The sequence below is a fragment of the Saccopteryx leptura genome, chromosome 4 (genome assembly GCF_036850995.1).
Source record: "Saccopteryx leptura isolate mSacLep1 chromosome 4, mSacLep1_pri_phased_curated, whole genome shotgun sequence".
NCBI classification, from domain to species: Eukaryota; Metazoa; Chordata; class Mammalia; order Chiroptera; family Emballonuridae; genus Saccopteryx; species Saccopteryx leptura.
In genome coordinates this window covers 177,408,397-177,423,593 of record NC_089506.1, presented here as the reverse complement: position 1 = coordinate 177,423,593, position 15,197 = coordinate 177,408,397, and the positions used below count along the sequence as shown (strand labels likewise).

The 15,197-nt window shown below is 46.9% G+C and overlaps 1 protein-coding gene across 7 annotated transcripts in view; it reads right to left on the bottom strand.

Annotated features, from left to right (window-relative positions):
* Positions 1-15,197, bottom strand: part of TNFAIP8 (TNF alpha induced protein 8) — a 130,454-nt gene that overhangs the window by 28,476 nt on the left and 86,781 nt on the right. The window contains exons 1-2 of one of the 7 annotated variants that reach the window (XM_066382077.1): positions 12,456-12,773; positions 7,462-7,725 (exon numbers count right to left, since the gene is read on the bottom strand). The exons of 2 other annotated variants lie outside the window; for them this stretch is intronic. Coding sequence is in view for 1 of the 5 variants with exons in the window: in XM_066382074.1 (XP_066238171.1) it covers positions 12,456-12,486 (31 nt within the window). In the remaining 4 variants the exon portion in view is untranslated. Of the gene's footprint in view, positions 1-7,461; positions 7,726-11,744; positions 11,761-12,455; positions 12,774-13,201; positions 13,341-15,197 lie in introns of those variants that run through there. 4 more of the 7 variants (XM_066382079.1, XM_066382078.1, XM_066382080.1 and 1 more) reach the window with 4 other exon arrangements.

The following is a 15,197-nucleotide window of genomic DNA, read 5'->3' as shown; positions in this document are numbered from 1 at the left end:
CACAGAGGGGCAACCCCAAAGCATGCCGGGATAGATAACAACAACCAGTAATCACTCTTGTATTTCTAAGGTTATCAGCTTGATCATCAAGTCAGAGCTATGGTTGAGTAAGCCAAATAATTTAAACCAGCCCTGCCCATAAAAACCCTCAGCCTGAAATTCTTCAGTGAGCCTGCTTACCATCAGACTTCTTTAACGAGAGAACCCCCCAGAAGCTAGGTTCAGCCTCGCAGGCGAGGGCGGGGTGATGGCCCTCTCTCTCCTCCTTCACTAACTGTTCACCGAGAGCTCCACGGCCTTCCAGAAAATGGAGGGTACAATCCAGCCAACAGCTTTGAAATGACTCCCACAGGCTGGCATTACTGCTTTTCTAATCCATCATCTGCTGTTTGGCAAGCTTTCTGAGGAAATCATTTTTATAACCCAGTAAGAAAGTCCAAGCCAACACAACACAGCCCTGGCTTCAGACTGGCCCTAATTTAGCAGTTGGAAATGAAGCAGTAGCATTCCTCGGTGCCACGTCCTTGTTTATGCCCCCCAACCCCACACTAATTCCCCTGAGGGTTCCGGGGCCCTGCAAACCAGCACTACGTCTTCAACTCCAAGTCTGTATGGGCCTCTGGGGACCAGCACGCCATCATGCCTCCCGAGAACCACAGAATCAAACTAAATGAACCACCAAAACTTCGAACCCGTTTTCCTTGTGATATATATCCTACTGCTCACCTCTGTAGTATTGCACACTTTTGTTTTCACTTTATTGTTATTTTCTTGCGCCTCCCTTCCTCTCTCTCCACACCCCCACTCATTCCCTTGGGGGCTCTGCATCGCCTGGACCCCACCTCAGGAAGCCCACCTCCTCCGCTGGCCATCAGCTCCCACTACTTCCTCTTCAGTGCTCCCTTGACATTTCAAAACCTGCCAAATGGCCCCTCCTTCCCCAGTCTTCACTATTCTGGTTTCCCAATTCTTCTGCTTCCCTCTCAGTAGGTGTTACTTGCCCCTGAATATCATCTCCCCAAAAATTCTCCCAAGAGAATCCTTCTTTGTCTCCTTTTTCTAGAGAACTTGAGTTCAACATTTAGACTTGTGATATCAGGGAGGGGTGCATTTTCATTGTGGCAATTTCATAACTGACTTAACTCTTATTTTAACCCTTGAAAGGTGAGAATGGTTTTGTAAGTGCTTCACAATAAAGAGAACAGTCAGGGCACTAATATTTGACTTTTATCAAATAGCTTTGCAGAAGTAAAGCTGCTTCCCAAGTAGATATCGCAGGCCCCACGCGGCTTTGGTCTTTGGGTGTGATTAGAAGCTTCCTTATTTATACAGCAAGAGTGAAACTCTCCAATCACTGACTCTCACAAGGGATGAGCCACTTAGCATATTTCCACTGGTGTGACAATGGCTTATCACCTCAAAATGGTTCAGCTCATTGGTGTGGCCCAAGTCCTACTTAGCATGTGTTAAATCTAGGATATTCCCAGTAGAAGCATCAGCAGTTTCCAAGCCATGTGTTCCTGTCACAGGAAGGAAATACACAGGGGAGAGAAAGTGAAGGCGAAAGGGAGGGAAGATTCTCTAATCTCAGACCGGCCAACGCTGTACTGCAGAGTGAAGAGCTAGATTACATTTCCTACCTAGAGTCCCCTGTGACCCCCGTGTGCACAATGCTCACTTTGTGCGATGACACAGGGAGAGGTCGGAGAGGACAGGGGAGGAGACCAGGAAGGAATCTGCAGGCAGCTGGGACGTGAAGGTGTGCGGCAGTGGAGATGAAAGTCTCCCTGCCTCAGAGCTGGAGCCCATGCTCACAGCTGGGGCAGTCATGGCAGGGGCCCGGCACACCTCCCTCATTCCTATTACACACTGACTGGGTGCTCATGATGTGTTCTCACTCCTTTGCAGATGAGCTCTTCAAATCCAGGCCCCCAGCTTTCATGGAGGCCCGAAGAGAAGGGGCAAAGCAACCTTCTGCAGAGCCTCTCTTTAAACATGGCTGACTGCAGCCTCCATGGGGTTCCCATCCTCCTGGCTTCTAAAGCACCTGTTCCTTCCTTGTTTTTCTCCAACCTCCTGAGCTACTCCAGTTCTGTTCCCTTTGCTGATTGCACCTACCTCTTTCCCTGGTTAAGTAAGTGTTCTCAGAGGCTAACTCCACGGCCCGGCCCTCTGCTCCATCCTGTCTTTCCCTGGGAGATCACATAAGGGCAATCGCCTCTCCCATCTTGGCTAGATATGTGCACACTTTACAGCCCAGGCTCCGTGAACCCAGGCTCAGTCTAGTCCTCCAGCCCAGTCCATGGCTCTTGTCAGCTTGGAATCCCTAAAACACTGCTTTGCATCCACCCTCTTCCCGCTCAACACCCCCACCCCAAATTCTTTAAAACAATTGTGTTTCCCCCTAAAAGGTATCTCAGGCATGCTTTCATCTAGTACCAACGCCTGCATTTTTCTAACGAGAAACCTGAAGTTCCCAGAGATTACTCAATGATTAAAGGCTGCACAGACAACCAAGGAGATCAGCTCTACTCCTGACTTCCAGTGCCTGTCTTACCCACAGTGTCCCTCTGGGCAGCCTAGTCTGGCCCCATGGACTGCTGCCATATGGCCCACCAGAGCCCCCCATGAACCCTCACTCCACAATGCTCTACAGCTCCTTCGTTTCTCTCCTCTTGCTGAAGTCCCGGCTAACCCTCCGTGAAGTCACTGCTATCCACGACTTTTGGTGAACATTCCTTCCCTCAGATTTGCCCAGTGTCCACTGCCTCATCCTCTGAGCCGTTCTTATTCTAAGCTCTTTATCAAGCATTCTGTTCTATGATTGCACATGTGCTGTATAAGATGTCCTGAACCACACACATACCCAGACACACACCCCTCTGCTTCGTCAAGCTCTGAAGAGGAGAGGTACTATCTCAAGTCACATCTGTTGCTAGAAGTCTCTGAGGCCCAGGGGAGGTGGCAGTGATTTAGGGTGAGAGGCTACCCCAGGAAGTAAACACTGAACTGTCCATGGCAAGCAGAGCAGCCTGTGCTTCTGGGGAAACCTCTGGTCTCCAGCTTTTCAGACTAGCTGAGTGGGCCACATGACAACACACACCTGGGCCAGGTCATCTGGCATCGAGCACAGATGGCCTGTCAAACTGGAAGGAAAGTGTGAGTTGTTCATTCTCTTTTTGACGCTCAACCCTGACTTGGGCAAATAAGAGCTTATAGCTTCAGGAGCCTGTAGCTATCATGGTCACCCAGGGCATTCTGTTTAGTGGCCTCTTTGCTTCATCATTTCCTTGGAAAAAATTTTGCTTATAATTATTTATAAAATTAAATATTATTTGTCACTACAAGTGCATTTCAATTTAAGCCCACAGATAACACTACATACAGAAACACAAACCCTCATATGCTTGAAAACTGTAAACACCGTAAGGTACCAGCCTAATACCATAGGTTTTGCCCAGTCTTAAGAGTCCCAGACCAGCATTCCCTCAGCCACTTACTGCCTACTTAGCACAGTTAGTCACTCATGACACACAACAGCTCTCTAACTTTTCTTCAATGTTCTGAAGCCCTTCGGACAAGCTTGAAACAATTGTTTTTATTGTTTCAAATATCATGGTCTGTGGCTGGGGGAGCAGTGGGCTGTAGCCCATAGCCCTTTCCTGAAAAAGGATGCATTCTGACTCCCAGAATGCACTGGGCCTGAGGTACTCCGGGAAAAATGAGGCTATGGGATGCCCCCCCCCCACACCCCCGCTCCTGCAATGGCATGTCCGGTGTCTGAATGCTGACTCCCTTCCCACCCACACACATGCACACCTTCTCACCCAGGAAGAGAGCCCCTGCCCAACCAGCACCCTCAACGGCTAATTTTCCTGAATGATATTCTCAGAGGAATGAAAACAAGTGAGCTCACTATTTAATTGCTTCTTACTCAGTCTACCTCTTTCAAAACCAGGGATCTAATAGGCTCTGTTTGCAGAGCTAAAGTGGATTTCACAATGCTTTATCTTTTACTCTCCTCAGGGACACGCAGGAGAAGGTGAAGGAAGAAATCTCCTTGTGTTCAACATTTCATTAAAGTGCCCCCCAAAGGCAGTGAGAGATACCTATACAAACAGATCTGTGCTGCTTCAAGGAGATCTCACACAAAACATCCAGGACGCTAAAACCTGTATTTGCAAAATTTCTTGTTTGCCAAACAGGCTGAAGGCGGTTGAAAAGGGCCTGGACGTTACCTCTCAGAGCCCAGCCCCTTTTCTCTAAAGTGGAAAGGTTAGACGAAGGACCTACAGTTGCTTCTAACTCTAAATCTTGGTGATTCTACAGGTATAGATACAGAGAGTCATTTTGATTATAAAAGTCCTCTCACTGCAGATCTCCCTTAAATATTACAGATATACATAATAATTGGATTTTTAAAAGTAATTCAGTTAACCCGATACTTTTAGGCACAATTCACTAAACGGAGAGAGGTAGATGATCTTCCTCATATGGCTGGGAATACTGACAAGTGGTTTGTAGCAAACCCAGCGCCCCTGCATTATTCTGAAGTGAAATCACTGGGTCCTCAGATTTACTGGCCCTACTGCTTTCTCTTTCGCCCACCCACTTTTGGCTTCTTCCTGGATTACCAATAGCTAGGATAGGAGCAGGGGATTTAATCATCCATGCTATCCTGACTGTCCCATGGCATCATACAGTTAGAAAGATGTGGTGCATATTCAGTCTGAAGAAAATTTCAGGAGTGAGGAAGAAAAGGCCTAAACAAACCTAAGCATCCAGAGTGGGGGGTGTCAGGCACTACCTAGTTAATAGTGACATCCACTGCAGAGGAGACAGCAGAGCACAGATCCCTAATTGGATTGTCCACTTTTAGTCTTCGTCAGCACACCTCACGCCCAGGCTAATGACTACATAAAAGGAAACGTAATCACATCAAAGTCTGCAGTTTCCGAGCATATGCTGTACCTTTCACAGTGCAGATGACATCAAGGTCAGTAGCACCAAGTGCCGTGCATTTCATCAGAGCTGAACCACTGTGTCACCTGCTTTCCCCTCCATCCCCTCTGCAAAGCAAGGGCCAAGGAAGGGCGGAAAGGGGGAGAAAACTGGTCCAGTAACGCCGAGCAATGACTGCTATTACATAAGCTGCCACACCATGTGAGGCTAAGACAGTGAGGACCCTACATGGTGTGGCACTTTATATAGTCCACTGGGCTTACTGATGACTGAAGAGGATAATAAGTCACCACCATGGAGCCACTGAACTTTTTTTTATGATACTTTTCCCTTTTAATGGTCTCATTCTTTCTAATGGAAGTCTCTACTTTTTGTCTCCCTGAAGAGCCACACACCCTAGCAGGTTGGGTGATGCTGGCCACGACATCTCTGGAAGGCTCTGCAAGCCACCTGTCGGCACAGTGTGCTTGGGGCAAGGGGCCTTCAGGCATAGCTTTTTTTTTTTTTTTTAAGGCACCTGACTGACCTTAGTCACTTGACTGGCAAGCTGATCAGTCAATACAGGCTTCTTAAAAACCTACAAGTGAATAGGGAACCCAGTTATGGAAGACTATGATGAGATGGACTCAAGGTCACCTGGAGTCCAGAGAAACTTCTGCAGAAGTGCTGAGGAACAGGTTAGGAGGAGCCTGTTAAATGATCTTAAAATCAAGTGGAGCTGTAACTGAAATTATGCCTGTTCATACTCCCCTAAATTAACATATTGTTAGGAAATATCATAATTCAACCAAGCGGAGCACAACTGTGCCAAGAATCACACATTTGTATATACACACACCTTGCAGATTTTAAAGAAACACAAAACTATGTGGATGCTACAAAGCCACCAAGTTGTGGTAATATAACACACACATTAACTGAACCTTGTTTCACATCAGTGACCAGGGAAATCCACACTCTCCATTCTCAAGCTAGCCTCTGCCCTTGGAAGTGAGGTCCCTCTCTTGTCCTAAAGGTGCTGGGGTCCCTCTCAGCAGCGGGCTGCAGGTGCTTCCCTAGTGCTGCTGGGCTCTGTGGTCCGCTGCATCAGGAGTAGAAGGATGCACTCAAGACTGCCTGCCTGTGCCCCGAGCAGCAGAGAGAGAGGCACGACCTGGGCTCTTCTCTTTCGCCCCCAAGACACCTGTTCTCTCCTCTCCTGGCTTCTCCAGGAGACACAGGGTACAAGCAGGCACAGGACCAGAGAAAGCTTCCTTCAGAGTGCCAAGCTTACCTGAAGGATGGGGAGGGCTGCTTTGGGCCATGAATGGAAATGTGCCAGCGTTAAAATCTCATGCTCAATGGTCAGTAGGCCTTCGTTTTAATTCTGACTCCACCTTTTCTAAACTTTGTCATTATAGGAACCGTTTTTAACCTCTCTGAGCCTCAGTTTTCTGAGTTATTATGTGTAATTAACACAAAGTATTACTATGTAAGTATTAAATGAGATAATATACACAATCAGATTCTTAGCATCATGTCTGGCACATAGAAGAACTGAATACATTTTAGTTTCAAAACTGCTTCTTCAGTCTTCAAGGCAACTGGAGATGCTGGCAAGCCACTTTGGGCACTGACACCAGTGATCAAAGAAAGATACAGGCTTGTTTTGCCTCTGTCATTAAACATACTTCAGTGCAGAATTTAAGATACCCTAAATAGGTTTGACCTCTAGGTTTGACAGGTACTATTCCTGTAAAATGAGGCTAGATGACTTCTAACTCTAAAGAGGTTTCATCATATCATATTATCTCATTTTAAATAAATTGATTAATTTGACAATGCTTTATTAGGCCCTCCTATATAAGAGGCCCCAGGTCAAACACTGGGGATTCAGGAAAAAGGCAGTAAAATTTTTTTTTTTTTTTTTTTTTTTTACAGAGACAGTGAGAGTCAGAGAGGGATAGATAGGGACAAACAGACAGACAGGAACAGAGAGAGATGAGAAGCATCAATCATCAGTTTTTCGTTGCGACACCTTAGTTGTTCACTGATTGCTTTCTCATATGTGCCTTGACTGTGGGGCTACAGCAGACCGAGTAACCCCTTGCTTGAGCCAGAGACCTTGGGCTCAAGCTGGTAAGCTTTGCTCAAACCAGATGAGCCTGCGCTCGAGCTGGCGACCTCGGGGTCTCGAACCTGGTTCCTCCACATCCCAGTCTGACGCTCTATCCACTGTGTCACCGCCTGGTCAGGCAAGGCAGTACACATCTTGCTGTCAAAAAACTCATAATAAAGTGGAGGCAAAGGAAAAGAAAACTTCCAGCCATAATACATGAAAACATGGTGTAACTAAAGGTGTTATGGAAACTCTCTGAAAGAGCATCAACTTCAAACTGGGTCCCACTGGCAATGTGACACCCCCTGAGGAGAGACAGGAGAGTGATCCCAACACAGGAAACAGCATTTATTGAGGGAACAAGGAAGTAGATAAAAGGACAACACTAGGGTGGGACGAACCAGTCCAGAGATGTGGTATGGTAGATACTTGTTGTTTTGGTGATCCACGTCAGAACGCCCTTCCTATTTCTGGAGAAACCCTCATTCCGCAAGAAGTGGTAGGAGTCAGGACCAAAGCTGGGACCAGAAGTCCCCTCTCCCACGGGCAGTGAGGGGTAGTTAGACAATCTGGCATTGATGAATCAGATGGCTTATTTCTGGGATTTTTGAATGTCGAGGATGACCAAATATCTGGCCACACCTGGAATCGCAGCAGTGACAGAACTGAAAAAGACAGAGGAGGGGAAGGCCATGTTGAGTTCCTCACCAGGCAATTTCGGGCGCGTTATGTCCCTGGCTGCACCTCCTGATGCATTCTCAGAGGGTATGTGAACTACCTTTCTGTGGATGTGTGAACTCCCCATATGCTCTCAATAAATTTCTCGCACTTATGATAGCAGGAATCAATTTCCATTTTTTGTAACTAAGAAGCCTGATGATAAAGGTGGTTATTATAATCATTAGAGTACAAACGCCAAGGGTCTGAACCAATGGCAGAGATGAGGGTGATGAAGAGAAGAAGATACATTCAACTGATAAGGAGGAGAAGAAAGTGCCCGGTAGAAGCTGAAGATAAAGGAAAGGGGAGGGTCAAGAACAACTTGTGGATTTATAGTTTAGAAGCCAAGAAGAGTAATGATCAGTAAAACACAAAAGGAGGGTCAGATTTGTGAAGAGTAGGAAGTGAATTTGAGGTCCTACATGACATTCACAGGATGGTGTTCACCAGGCTGCTGGCTGTTCAGGTGGCTCTGAGAAGAGCCCAGGCTGGGTAGGAGATTAAAAAGCAACCGCTAATCAGGGAAAGGGAAGTCAGGACAGTGTTGTGTCTGTCATATGAACCAAGGAAGGACTTTAAGACTGCAAGGACACTGGTATCCTAATGTCAAATGCTGCAAAAAAAAGGTCAAGTAAGATCAGGACAAAACTATGAAAGCTGGGGCCCTGGCCGGTTGGCTCAGTGGTAGAGCATCGGCCTGGCATGCAGAAGTCCCGGGTTCGATTCCAGGCCAGGGCACACAGGAGAAGCACCCATCTGCTTCTCCCCCCCTCCCCCCTCCTTCCTCTCTGTCTCTCTCTTCCCCTCCCGCTGAGGCTCCATTGGAGCAAAGATGGCCGGGGCGCTGGGGATGGCTCCTTGGCCTCTGCCCCAGGCACTAGAGTGGCTCTGGTCGCAACAGAGCGATGCCCTGGAGAGGCAGAGCATCGCCCCCTGGTGGGCAGAGCGTCGCCCCCTGGTGGGCGTGCCGGGTGGATCCCGGCCGGGTGGATCCCGGTCGGGTGCATGCGGGAGTCTGTCTGACTGTCTCTCCCCGTTTCTAGCTTCAGAAAAATACAGAAAAAAAAAAACAAAAACCTATGAAAGCTGGATCACTGGTGATGTTAGCATCTGGAAAGCCACTGGCGATTTTGACGATTCCAGTGGAGCCATAGAGAAAACAGACTTCAGCAGGACGAGGGACAAAAAAGAGTGAGAAAGTAGTAAGCACGCAAAAGTATTGCAAAGGAGAGATAAATATCTAAAATTGAACAAAATATTGATGATTACTTTTTAAAAATGGGGATCATCCATTCATTTTATAAACTATTGAATGATCACCTCTTCCCAGGTAGATCTGGGAGATACAGTGACAAATAAAACAGAGATGGCAAAACAAAAAACAAAACAGAGATGGCTTTGCCCATAAGAGCTTGTAGTTGAGAGAAGAGATCTAAACAATGTGGCAAGTGCCAGTGAGGAAATGTTACGTGCCTTGAGAAAGGACGATAAGGCAGCCTGATTTAGGCTGGAGGCTCAGAAAAAGCCTGCAACCAAGGAGTGATCAGGAAGAGGAGTCAGGTGGGGACAAGGATATTTCAGGTGGAAAGACCAGCAAGTGCCAACACTCTAAAGCAGAGAGTTTGAGCATGTCTGCAGACAGAAGGGAACAAGCCAGGGAAGACATACAGCCCACCGGTGCAGTGAGGAGCGCCAGGTGGAAAGAGTGGCCTTCCGTGGTACAAACGACACACACCTGTTCCACAGACACTGGGAAGGTGGGTGTAGGTGAAGGTGAGCCTGTGGGTCTGGAAGGAGGAAGTTGAGAGAATTCTCTAATGGCTACTGTTTTCTTTGTGAAATAGCAGGCCTGATGAGGCATGAACGGACTGAATGAGGTGGTGGGAAAGGCTATTACGGGCAATGGAGGAGGAGCTGAGCTTACTCACAACTCAACCCTTACTCTTCTTCAAGTCCTCTCAGGCTAACCCTTCCTGAACAGAGGCTTCCTCGCTTTCTGATACCAGAGCTTCAATAACCAGGGTAAGTAAGCCCTGGAGCCCTGGGTGCTTAACACTAGGGAGGTCCTCAGAGAGCGTAACTGCCATTCATCTTTCCTACTCTCTAATTAAGTAATTTACTCAACAGAAAGCAACTAAATCCCCAGAACACAGACATCCACCTATCTTCTCAGGAAGCCCTCATCTACTGGAAACTGTTGATATCTTCCCTTTTAAAGACTTTCCCTTTTTAATACAGTGGGTTTCTTCCTTCATTTCTCTTGCTTCTCTTATTTTAAGACTGAATGTCTTCAACTTCTTCAGCTTTTAATAAAGGGAAGCCTGGATTATTTTTCTCTGTTTAATACTTTAGCACGATCACGTGCTCACTTGTAAGCAAGCACAACTAAATAAGTTCTTTAGGAGGTGGCTATAGACTCGGGGTGGAAGGCCAGCTCTCCCGGCAGGGAGTCCAGTTCATTGTACGCTATGATGGCTTAACAATATCCCCAGTCATTTGCTTCTACATTCACAAATATGTTGGCCTCCCAGGACCTCTGAATCTGTCTTGATATTTTTTTCAGATTCAACCCCAAAGTGTACTAGTTGTGCACTGCGGTTCAGAATAATGACTTAAAAGTATCTCCAATTACAGCAAATCAGGCATGAAGCATCCGAAGACAATTTTCTTGCATTATCTACATTGTGAAGAGCTGACAGTGATCTCACACTGAACGGGGTACATAAGTCCACAGGAGAAAAAAAAAACTAACAGAAAGGGAAAGGAGTAATAAGGATAGAGAAGTAGCTCCTTTCATAGACGTCTAAGTGGTGATTCTAGATCGCAGTCAATAACCGGCCTCACCAGAGCTGCCCAGGACACTTGCGAGCACACACACAAAACACGCACACGCAGACACGGATCCTCCCTGGCCGAAGCTACAATGACTCCAACTGTTAACAAAGCATTTGATCAGTCTTCCCCAACAGTTATTCCATCCACACCCTAACCTAACTGCCATCATTAAGAACTCTAGCACCTCATATTATTGAACAGAAACATTCTGGGCTTTTTGTGAGAAGCATGGAGGCCAGATAATCTGCTGCAGATCAGTAGAGTGAAAAGGACGATAAGTGGAGTTTAGGGGAGGAACAAGCAGGAGGGGGGCCATTAAGGGACCTCTTCACACTTGTTTTCAGGCTGACAATCAGCGGGCTGGGCGGGGGAGAGAATGCCCGTGCTGCTAGAGAAATGGATAATGTACTTCGGGACGCTGTTCTTTTCCGCTTTCTCCCATCTTCCTTTTTAATCAAAAGACGGAAAATATGCCTGGGAGAAAATACCACTTTAAGTGCTACTTTTTACTGATACAAAAGTTCACCACTGGATTCTCTCAGCCCATTTCCTCTTTGCCTTCCATCAACTACTTCTGACTTACTGTAAATTGCTGTTAAAAAGGCAGAAAAGAGAAGTATATACATCAGTGCATAGTTCCATCAAGACAGAGGTCACAGCAAGGAAACATTAATCCCCCAAGCTCCACAACAAGCTCAAAAACAATGCTTCTGGCTGTCATTTTCATTCACACCAGCCCATTTCTGCTAAACAAGACTCTCTGTTATTGACTGCTTCCCTCACATGGCATACTAAGGTAAATATCAGCCCACAGTGACGACATGATGAAACACAGAGCTTTATTTTGAGAGGGGAATCAGTAAAAGACAGAAGGCAACTTCCAAGGGCTCTCCCAAGCTGATTATGTACTAAATGGAGAAAACCTATGGGGGTTCCCAGAGCGGCTATGATTGACTTGAAATTTACCAGTTGGCCATCAGGCTACTTGAAAAGAAAAGAAATTTCATAATCTTAAACTTGCTGCTCCCTTACTCTGATTTCCCCCCAACTTATTCCCACTCCCACCCCCACAGACAAGAGGACTTTTGTATACATAAAGTTTCAGGAAACAAAGCGTACAAACACTCACATACAAATAAACTCCCCGAACGGTGTATAATTGTGTTTTGGTTGGAGCTTTTCCAGCCTTGTCACCGGTTCTCTGTTAGGAGTAAATGAAACCCCTTGCTTTTGCAAAGTTAGAAACAGACAAACTCCCTCAGTTTCAAGCTGCACAAGGCTCCAGTCATATCTCTCAGCCCTTTCGGCCCTCAACAAAATGAATTCGCTGCTGAAAAGCCAGCAAGGAAAAAAAGAAGAAGGAAAAAAAAAAAAAAAAAGAACTACTTCCCAAAGAAAGAGCTTTCACTTCTCCCCTCCTCAAGCTTCCTCTTTTAGCCTGAAACATACAAGGCGTTTCCAATTTCTGAAACCCTTTTCAAGAGACAGTGGACTTGGAGGGCTTTTCCAGGGATCCAGCTCGGGGCTGTCCCCACATGGGCAGTGCCTTTCCAAGTACATTCTGCATTCTTGGAGTCTATACTGGGGCCGTTCCTTTTCCAGAGAAATCTACAAAGCAGCTTCAGTGGGCTGGCCAAGCCAGGTCCGACTCCTTCTCCCATCCACTCTGAAGGGAGGGTACAGGGATCGCAGATGCAGTTCTAACAGGGCTGTGAGGGCGCAGGAAAGCGAACAAAGTACCCACCGCTCACTGTAAGACTTCCATCTGCTCCCCTACTCCGCCCTTCCTCCACATTCCTCCGCAAAACTTGGCCGGCCCCCAGAGAAATCAAAATCATACCTTCCTTGGATTCTTCTGCTTCGGAGTGCATGGTGATCAGGGGCACCCGCTGCAGGGGCGATTACCTCTGAAATAGCACTCGGACCCGCGGCAAGTTCGCTCCGCAGCCAAAACGCAAACTCGACGGAAAATAAAAGGAAGGAAAGCTACTAAAATCAAAACCTCCCCGGGGAGGGAGGGCTGGTTCTGGTGCAGGGATTTTAAGGGGGAAAGTTCTGCAAGAGTGACGAATCGCGTCTCGGCTGGGCGGCAGGAGTCCGCCCCCGGGGCGAGCGCCCCGGCCCGTCCCAGGGCGGAGGCGACCTGGCGGGGCTGGCGGGCAGGGGCGCACGGCCAGGGGTGCACGCAGGTGAGGGGGAGGCCCAGACCACAGCCTGGCTCTTCCAGAGGCAGGGCAGAGGGGTGCTGTCGGCAAACGGAACTGAGACAGGCTAGGCCAGTGAAATATATATGCAATAAAATAAAATAAAAAAAGTTCATCTCAGTGCCTGCTGCAGAAATAGTAGATGCAATGGCACTAAAGGAAATGCTTCTGAATCTCTGGGTTACATTTTTCGATGCCCATTAACTTTCCCTGTGTTGGCGTCTTATACGCCCAAAATTATGGATTTTCAAGGTGCTCGGTTTTGTACGTTAATTTAGCAGGAAAGTAACGTGGATATTGGTCCACGTGACTGGAAGGACCTGCTTCACAAGCCCAAAGGGAGGGCCTTGTGAAGACAGTGGGGACGGCCTCCGCCCCTTACCTTTGCACGGGAGCAGCAGACGCGACACTTACACTTTCTGTGTCACCGGTACGGGCACGCTGCTCAAACCCCAGCCCGGAGGCCCTAAGAGCCCTGCAGTTACCCAAAGGGCCGTCCTGAGGGGCAGAGTGCCTTCCCTCTCCAGCTACTCAGAACAGCCGGGGATAAACTCCTTCAAAATACCGAGGGGGGCGGGGATCCAGGCGTTTGAAATGCTGATAGAATAAAAAGGCTGCGCGCCAAGAGGACAGATCTCAGTTCTGCCCCCAGGCCTGGCCACCGGGTTCCTACCATTGGCTGAGAGAAAGGCGTTTTAGCTTTGTAAAGCCATGGTTTTTCCTTCGGAAAAATGGGGACAGGAGCTGCCACCCATACACCTTCCATGGAGAGCTTTTGCAGAGCACCAGTTTTATTACCAAAGGCAGAAGGTCCTCAAATAACACACCCAACAAGTCGATTAGGAAACTGAGAGAAAAGTTATATTCTTTCAATGAATTTATTTTCCAGTTGCTTTCTTTTTCCTCATTTTCCCTTTTTACAGGAACAACAGAAACAAGAGGAAAAGCACCATGATAAACTTAATGATAAGAATGTACAAAAGATATGAATTTAAAGAGTCTGAATTAAAACTTAGTTCTCCCATTTAGAATTTGTATGACCTTGACCAAATTATTTAACCTCTCTGAGCCTCCCTTTTCTCATCTGAAAAATGAGGATAAAAATAGTATTATTCACTTCACAGATTTATGTTTGACATTAAATAAGGTAACAGCAACAAAAGTGACTCTTGAAAACCATAAAGGCCAATATACTGTTTACAAACTATCATACCATTAAAAGTAAATTTTTGTAAAAGTTACCCTTGGGTTTTATTGCAATATTGGGTTTGGACAGAAAAAAAAAAGTGTTTATGCTATTTACAAGCACCGAAGGCTATTAGAATATTAATATGAGGCCTAGATATTAAGTCATTTCCAACTGCTGAGTGATTCTAACATGCCTAAGACCCCGGGCAGAATTTTATCTCAATTTCACTGAAAGGGAACGATGAGAGGAAGACATAGCCAGGCAGGGAAGAGAGAAGGGGAGCAACATCTGGAAAGCATCAGGATTGTAGAGCATCCCAGAAACTAACCTCACCACCAAAGGGTAACAGGCTGTACCCTTCTGAAAGTCAACTGCATGGTCCCTCTGCCACACGACCTGTGTTAGGAGCTGTGAAAACGCACCTCCACCCAGTAACCTCACACTGATGGAGGAGACATGAGGATCATCTGAATCCCCCTCCCTCACCAGTCAGAAATGACCTTTCCTATCCCCGGAAAGGACGTTCTGGGAGCTGCCCCCACCGGCTGTCCCAGCCCCCCCCCCCCCACAGCAGCCCAGATGTCCGCCAGGAGCCCTGCAGGATCTCACCAGGCTGCACATGACACAGATAAGATAGCTCGCGTTCATCTATAATTGAAGTAAGACGCGACACCTTTCCAAGGTGATGATGATCATGCAAAAATCAGACAAGCCCCATTCCAGGCCCCATCTGCCACAGGCACCACTCACTTTCAGCCTCTTCTTTCAGCAAGTGTCTCCGTAAGAATTATTTATTAAGTGTCCTTTTGCAAGTCCAGTTGTGTACAAACCACCTAAGGCGGTCAAAATACACATTCTTAATGTCCTAGTTGTTTTTCCAAAGGGTTCACAAAAAGGCCTTCAGCCCTGCTCAGGTTAGCCGAGGAGAACAACAGCTCAGTGAACAGTTCAAACACTGCCCTGTCAGCCTTGACATTTGATTTAGAGTCATTTCAGCAGTTCGGGTGATCTTTGAACATTCACCATCATCCTCAGGAAACCTGAAGAGAAAATATCCTTATCTAACTGAAGTACAAGGAATGCTCAGTTATTTTTTAAAAAATCCTATGTGGATCAGGATGTCCAGTCATCTGTATAAACTCAAAGGCCTCTATCTGCCCTGGGAACTGTACTGCCCCATGCCCCATCC